A 7864-nucleotide genomic window follows, 5' to 3' on the forward strand; every position below is an offset into this window, starting at 1 on the left:
CGTACAGCTAATTACATCATTACAGTACATTAGTAAGTCAACAAGGATGCTCCAGTGTAATAAGTAAAAGAGACTTTGAGCAGTTTGTCTTCTGATTACCACTGTTTCCCCCCCTAACAGTGAGAGGGTGTCACGTCTCTCTGGTGGAACACTTTGAAGTGAGATTATTGGGCCTCCACTTTGGCCCACAAGGTCGCCACTCTCATTGCGCATATGCTTTCTCTCCTATATAATCCAGTTTTCCTTTGACTCAAAGCAGGAGAAGGAATCCCACCTTGGCTTTCAGACATGAGGGTTTCTCACTCACATTGAGACATCAAGTCCTTAATCCTCCTTTTCATTAGGAAACAATGGAACAGAACAAAAGTATGATGTGAAATAGATTTCACAAACAAGCACTTTATTATAATTTGAATGATCATTTCCTTGACAAAAGTTCTTTAGGCACGGCAATGATAAACATCATCTTTATTCCATAATGTTTTAATGAATCACCGTCCCTGGACGTTGATGATAAAAAGCAATTGTTATCTGCCATTTTTAACCCTTTGTTGGACACTCAGGGAGATGCTTGGAAATTCTAACAGTAAACCCAGATAATTATTATTATCCAGTACAAATGATGACTATTAAAAAAGAAAACACTTGCATGTTTGTAATCAAACCCATTATATTAATGATAATAAAATACCAATTGTAACTTTTCATTATTATTATTGCGACGTTTTTTTCTGCTGGAGAAATTGCATGGTTCTCCAGTGACAAGTGTGGCTGGCGTCCATTGTGCTTTTCCTGTGCTTATACATTGTGAGGGAAGATAAAAAAAATTGCACTGCAAAGAAAGAAGTACAGTTGAACCTCGATTTACGAGTTTTTTTTAGGTACGAGCTGTCGCTTGGCCAATGATTGGGTTGCGAACAAAAATTTGAGATACCAGTGCTAAATGGTGTTGATGTTGTGGTTTAAACAAATTGATATTTGTTTTCATAGCAATCAATCATTCAATGGAACAGAACAGAATAGCTAAAAGCCGTGAAATATGACTGATATTACTGCAGTTTACTGTGTCACTGAGTTGTGTAACTCTTCTACATGTAATATGTACACAGCCCCCTAGTGGCCAAAGCGCACACACCGGATGGAGCACAATGTCAATGGGCATTTAAGTGGGAAATTATGAAAAAAAGAAAAATGAAATCATGAAGCACAAATTGTTTAGTTATAATTTAACTATCTGGACAGTGCATGTTTCTATAAAGAACACTACTGTGGAGTGCTTTTTTTTTTTTTTTTTTTTTCTAAAAAACGCATTACAAAATATCTTGGTTGGTGTTATTTATGGGGTAGAACAGATTACAAGCATTTCCATTCATTTCAGTTGGGAAAGATGAGTTGAGATACAAGTGTGGTCATGGAATGAATTAAACTGATTTTAAAAAATGGGATGGATTAACAGAATAAAATAAGATCCCCCAAAAAGAAAAAGGAAATTGTGTGTCACGTGCAATTAATATCTTCACAAGTGAAGACATGGCTGAGTTTTGCTAATCAGTTTGGATGTGGAATTGGATACAATGAGAAGAACGATACATGTTGTTAAGAGTTGAACATTCCCATTTGAGGCTTGCCAGGCAGTCTCTCCAGTCCAGCTTTATCACATTTCTTCTGAATTTTTCATTGAGGCTGTCTGTGGTCAACAGGAGAATTCGCTCCTGAAAAGAAATAGTCTGTAAGTATAATAAACGAGAAGTTATTTTGTATTTGAATTTGAAACCAAATGAGAAATAATAGTTATTCTTTTAACCCTCAAATTTCACACATTTTAGGAACCATTCAGGCATTACTATAATTGATGCAATTTCGGTTTATGTTTAAATAATGCCAGCATGAGTCCATAGGAGGTCACTGTTGAGCTTTAAAATGACGCTAAAGCTTGTTTTACATTTCTTTGTGTAGCCCTGCATAATTTGTTTTACATCCAGTATTGTCACGTTCAGGATCATCCTCGGAATATCAACACTAAAGAGAAGGGAAGTTCCAGTCAAGAAATATGATTTTGTCTGTATTTGTCACACATTGTATATTGCAAAAGAATCCAAATAAAGCACATGAAAACATCACATAATGAAGTACAGTAAAACTCCAAGTTAACACATGTAAAAGCATTGCTTCAATGTTGCGATGGCAAACGACAGCACTTAATAAAATGCACTTAAAAAGAATGAATTTATGGACTGAAAATAAATAAATAATTTAATCAAAACAGCCTAAAACATATTTACATATATGTGTGTCAAAGACAAACATTCAAATACTTATTACAATCATGCACTTATTACAATCGTGCAGATTCTTTATTTTATTGACATGATTGGATGGGGCGGCACGGTGAACGAATGGTTAGAGCGTCTGCCTCACAGTTCTGAGGACAGGGGTTCAATCCCCGACCCCGCCTGTGAGGAGTTTGCATGTTCTCCCTGTGCCTGTGTGGGTTTTCTCCCGGCACTCGGGTTTCCTCCCACATCCCAAAAACATGCGTGCTAGGTTAATTGACAACTCTAAATTGCCCGTAGGTGTGAATGTGAGTGCGAATGGTTGTTTGTTTGTATGTGCCCTGCGATTGGCTGGCAACCAGTTCAGGGTGTAACCTGCCTCCTGCCCGATGGGCAGCTGGGAGAGACTCCAGCACGCCCGCGACCCGATTGAGGAGAAGCGGCTCAGAAAATGGATGGATGATTGGATGGAGGTTAGGTCATTCATTCATCTTCCATTCCGCTTCTCCTCACTAGGGTCACGGGCGTGCTGGAGCCTATCCCAGCTATCTTCGGGCTTCAAAACAACATTTGGATATTAAAAGAAGACATACAAGTATCAGGAAAACTTTAGAATCGTGACTATTCATTTGTACACTCACACATAAATAAAAAAACAAACAAATAGAAAGATAATAATGTCTAGTTTTGATGGACACTCTCTAAGACGTATTGGTTTAGCAATGTTTATTACTGCAGTGGTATGAATTGCACACCATCATATTGGAGGTGTTTAAAATATTTTTGTGTCAACATTTTGAAATCTCACAGTATGTATGTATGTATGTATGTATATGAAATGTGAAGTAGCATGGTTTAAAAAATTATTATTATTTTATCACAATTGTTACTATTTAAACGTATTGGATGAGCTGCAATGGTGGCCCGCCATCAGTTATCTCCTTTAACGAAGTGGGGAAAAGCACTGCTTTGTGCAGGTTATTAGCACCATTTGAGTGTCTTTGTTGTGCCTCTCAGGACAATGTGAGGTAATCCAAGTGCCCATTCATCACAGGGCCAGTACTGCAGTCCAGGTAGTGAGTAGGGGATCTCGTAGTTGGCATCCAGGTAAGCTATCAGCGTACTCCCATATGCCACAGCTATCACGATCAAAATGTGCCTGAGGGACAGTCCAAGTGGATCAAAGCTCAGGGTTTAATATACACGACGTGCACATAATACAGACTTACCAGATACTGTGCAAGTAGCAGAAGTTTAGCTTCTGCCAAAATCCACAGCTAAAACGATCACTAATCCAACAGGAGATAGCCAGTATCCACAAAGCCACCGACAATTTGGCCAGTCTCAAAACCTTCTGGTCAGTACAGCTAAATAAATAGGATCAAAGAAAATTATGTCACTCTTAATAGTATGTGAATGCTCAGAAATACCACAACAAATAGTCTGTAATAATAGCATTTACTTCAGAGGATATCATAGAAATCCCCAAATCAAAATGTCTCTTGAGCGCTTTGAAAAGAAAGACTTCCAAAAAATCTAATTGGACAAAGTAAGTTATGATTTTCTGGTGATGCCATCTTGCTTTCCTGGCCATGATTTTACAGCTGATCTTTCTGAAGGAAATCTTTTTGAAGTAATAGGTATGCGTTCATCCATCCTAAGAGAGACACATCATTTGTTAAATTTGAATGAGGAAAAGAATCAGCATGAATGTTTTTGTGCCCCTGCAATACTAAAACTATGGTCCTCTTTCAGCCAAAAGTAGAAGCTTAACTTAATTTTTATAATATCAAAGCAGTCATTATCTGCAAGTTACATTAACATTTGGGTTTCTTTTGTTCACATCTATCCCTTTATCTTCAAATGTTACAAAGACGCAGCAATGACAAATCTTCTCAAAGTACACATAATGAGCGCGCAGCACGTCACCCATATGGCTCAGCATGCTTGGAACCCAAGCTGTAGTACCTCGTAGTTAATGGTTTTAACAATCGAAAAGTGTCAATAGTGAATATAACTGTGTCAAAAAGGAGTCTGACAACCATTCTCACTCATAGTCACTCCTATGAATTTAGATTCAACAGTAAACCTAACACACATTTTTGGGACTCTGTCATGAAGCCAGAGTACCTGAATAAAGCCACACAAACCACATGAGGAGAAAAACTCTGATTTGTTAATTCAATCTTCAGTTTGTGATTAGTCTCATACCATCTCATCTCATTAGCTAGAATGTAGAGCATGTGCAGGCCGAAGCAGTTGAGAATATAGGCATTGACTGTAGGTTGGACAAAGGAGGACACGGAAGTGATGACAGTAACCACCAGGATGAGCCTTGAGAAGGTGGACCTGTCCATGACACACAGGAAAGTCATCAAGAGAAAAATACAGACCCGTGGGATAGTTTCAGTTGTTCTTTAAATATTCATTTATCTTTCATGCCATCTCAGGGTTAATTATTAATAGAGGTTGAGGCAGAGCTCCATTCTAATAAGCCCATTTGTCAGTTTGAAGGTTAAGATGGTAACGCTGTATTGTGTGTTGTTGACAATGACTTCTGTCGGAGCCGTCAGACAGGCTCCTCAGCCAGCACAGGTTAGGTTTCAGAGTGGCATGCATTCAGTAAATGAATAGCTTTTCCTTTTATCAGGAGGCATTAGAGCGAGCAAGCATAACTGCGTCCTGAATGACGACACAAATTGTAATAGCTGTTGGGTTGTTGTTGCTTTACCTGTCTTTTATAAAAGAAGGGAACAGTCTGCGTGGGAACCATATGGCGTATCCCACTGCCAACACCCACAAGATTGACAGCTCATCCAGCATCTGGCCGGCAAAACTGAGAGTCATGTGGAAGTAGGCAGAGAAGATACCTATGAGAAGAAAGAATTATTCAATAAAAAGCCCAATTTAACAAAACATGTAAAAACTGTAATTAAGGAGCCTCAAAGGAGATGTAAATAATAATGATTACATTAAGTTATCAGCAAGAATTCTGTCAATAGAGTGGAAATTATTGTTGCTAAGTCTTGAAAATAGAGTGCACTACTTGGCTGAAACCAGCAGAGCCGCTGTCGTTTCAGTGTTCAGAGAAGAGTGATGACATTGAGTCATGGCTCGTACAGGCCTGATATGTAACATCCATCCATCCATTTTCTTTACCGCTTATCTTCACTAGGGTCGGGGCTGCTGGAGCCTATCCGACCTATCTTCGGGCAGGAGGCGGGGTACACCCTGAACCGGTCGCCAACCAATTGCAGGGCACATAGAAACAAACAACCATTCGCACTCACATTCACACCTACGGGCAATTTAGAGTCCTCAATCAACCTACCACGCATGTTTTTCGGATGTGGGAGGAAACCGAAGTGCCCGGAGAAAACCCACCCAGCCACGGGGAGAACATGCAAACTCCACACGGGCGGGCTGGGATTTGAACCCCGGTCCCCGGAACTGTGAGGCAGATGTGCTAACCAGTTGGTCACCGTTCCGGCTCGATATGTAACATCTTAACCATTTTTTAAAATCTTAAACACCCATACATGACAATAAAAAAACAACAACACTAGGTGTGTTGGACTCGAGATGACCAACACACCACACCACATCTCCACCGGCAGTCCTGTCACCTAAACAATCTGGCGTAGTACTTAGACTGACCTGTGAGAGGCAGCATGGTGCCACAGGGGCATTCAGAAAATACAAAGCAAGGAGTAGTAGTAGTAAAATAAGCTAGGCTAACTGTTAGCTTATCTGGTAACTAATGTACATTGCGTAGCAAATTTTTCTCCTTTTCTATTATGGTGCACACTTGTAAGACACGTTAAACAAGCACTCAACCAGTTGCTCCTGTACAAGCTTCACATCACTTCCAAATTCGAGATTGTTTCGTTTTGCTTCACAATCACAGAGTGAGTGGATCGTCCAAACTCAGTGTTGACATATTCATATTTAAGATTTTTTAATCATAAATGTTGAACATGTTCAACATTTATGATCATCGTCCGGGGCTTTTTTTCCGAGCAAATCAGGTAAATAGTGGACTTGATGAAGAATGGATGTAGGAAAATTGACGTGGCTTACCTACGAATAACATCATGACCCAGACCAGATGGATTGCCAAGTTCCTCTCTTTGGCGTAAGGGTGAAGGAGGTAGAGCATGATGGGAGATATAATGAAGAAAATGAAGCTGCTCATCTGCGAGAAAAAACAAAAAACAAGCCATTCACCTTTAAATACAAATGAGCCCACCAGGATTTCCTTTCACTGTGTCAGATTGTCAATATTAAGAATGAGCTATATAAAGAATCTCACAGTGTTAAAGAACTCCACCACATGCTCAGAGTGTTTGTAGTTGTCTTCACACCAGTCGACCTGTGAGCTCTCATAGGAGAAAAATCCCGCCATCCTATCACTTGAGTAGACACCTGACAGACAGACAGAAATTCCAGGTAAAAAAAAAACCTGAGCATTAAAAAAACAAAACACGGAGGAGGACTGGGGGAGTTATTGTGTTGGTGGTTTGTGGAAATTGACTCTCCCTTTGTGCCCTTATATTCAAATATGCTTTTTCTCGCTTTAACAAAGCCTTTTTGTGTATTTAAATGTACTGCAATGAATAAAAAAAGCTGCTAATACCGCAGCCTGAGATCCTGCTTTGTAGAAAACACAATGATAGGGAGGACTTAAACCCCATAAAGCAAATTGAAAATATAGCAATACATGAGCTATTTTTTGTAAATTTGGGTCTTCACAAACCTTGTTACAAAGCATTTTCAGTCTCACCATCGTTACATAGAAAGTAAACGAGATGTCAGATTAGATTATCTCAGAATAGATAAATATTTATCTTTCTACTGTATACTGTATATCTATGCACTGCGTCTATCTACCGACCGACCAACTTACCTATCTACATACTATAGATGCACAGGGTTGTAATTTTCTACCTCAGTTTACAGTGACAGCCCTCATTTTAATACAATAAACCTATAATAACAATGACAGAACAATATCAGCAGCAGTGTGTTAGAAATGAGCTTGTCCTACCTCCCATGCCCGACTTCTTGCATCCAGTGCCTCCAGTCTAGGATTGCTGCGTGGCTCCAGGTGACTCAACAGGTGAATTTTGGCAGGGTGGAGTATCACAATCCTGTTGCACCAGACCGTGACATCACTAATGAGGATGCACAGCATTTTGACGCAACTAGACAAGCCATATGGAAAGGACCACCCGCTGCTCCCCCTTCCTCCCTTTAAGGTATCTTTGCCTGGATAGACAAGCATTGTGAAGTAAAATAATCGATGAAACTAATAAATGTTGCACCTCTCTGTATAGGTCTTTCTGAGGAAAGGAGGATCAACCGGTTCATCTGCCTCTGTTGCGTGTCTGTGCGTGTGTCTCAATTGTTCCTCATGTTATGGGTTATTTGCAGTGTGTTACACAACGATTTGTTTTACCGTTTTATGTAAAAAAATAAAATCAAATAAAATACAAATGTAAGCCCCAGGCAAGCAAGCAGCTGTCATGTAATACTGTACCTGGATTGTTTAGATGTCCCATAATATATATGGCCCCTCCTTGAGCCGTCAC

At 39.6% G+C, this 7864-nt stretch overlaps 1 protein-coding gene across 1 annotated transcript; it reads right to left on the reverse strand.

Annotated features, from left to right (window-relative positions):
- Positions 1–367: 367 nt before the first annotated feature.
- On the reverse strand, positions 368–7552 carry acer1 (alkaline ceramidase 1). The gene is made up of 8 exons (XM_061780434.1): positions 7321–7552; positions 6586–6698; positions 6354–6468; positions 5005–5143; positions 4485–4622; positions 3503–3640; positions 3262–3432; positions 368–1712 (listed from the first exon to the last, which is right to left on the reverse strand). The coding sequence occupies exons 1-8, from the start codon at positions 7325–7327 to the stop codon at positions 1694–1696; spliced, it is 840 nt and encodes a 279-aa protein (XP_061636418.1). The 5' UTR covers positions 7328–7552; the 3' UTR covers positions 368–1693.
- Positions 7553–7864: the final 312 nt, after the last annotated feature.

The sequence above is a fragment of the Phyllopteryx taeniolatus genome, chromosome 7 (assembly GCF_024500385.1).
Source record: "Phyllopteryx taeniolatus isolate TA_2022b chromosome 7, UOR_Ptae_1.2, whole genome shotgun sequence".
NCBI classification, from domain to species: Eukaryota; Metazoa; Chordata; class Actinopteri; order Syngnathiformes; family Syngnathidae; genus Phyllopteryx; species Phyllopteryx taeniolatus.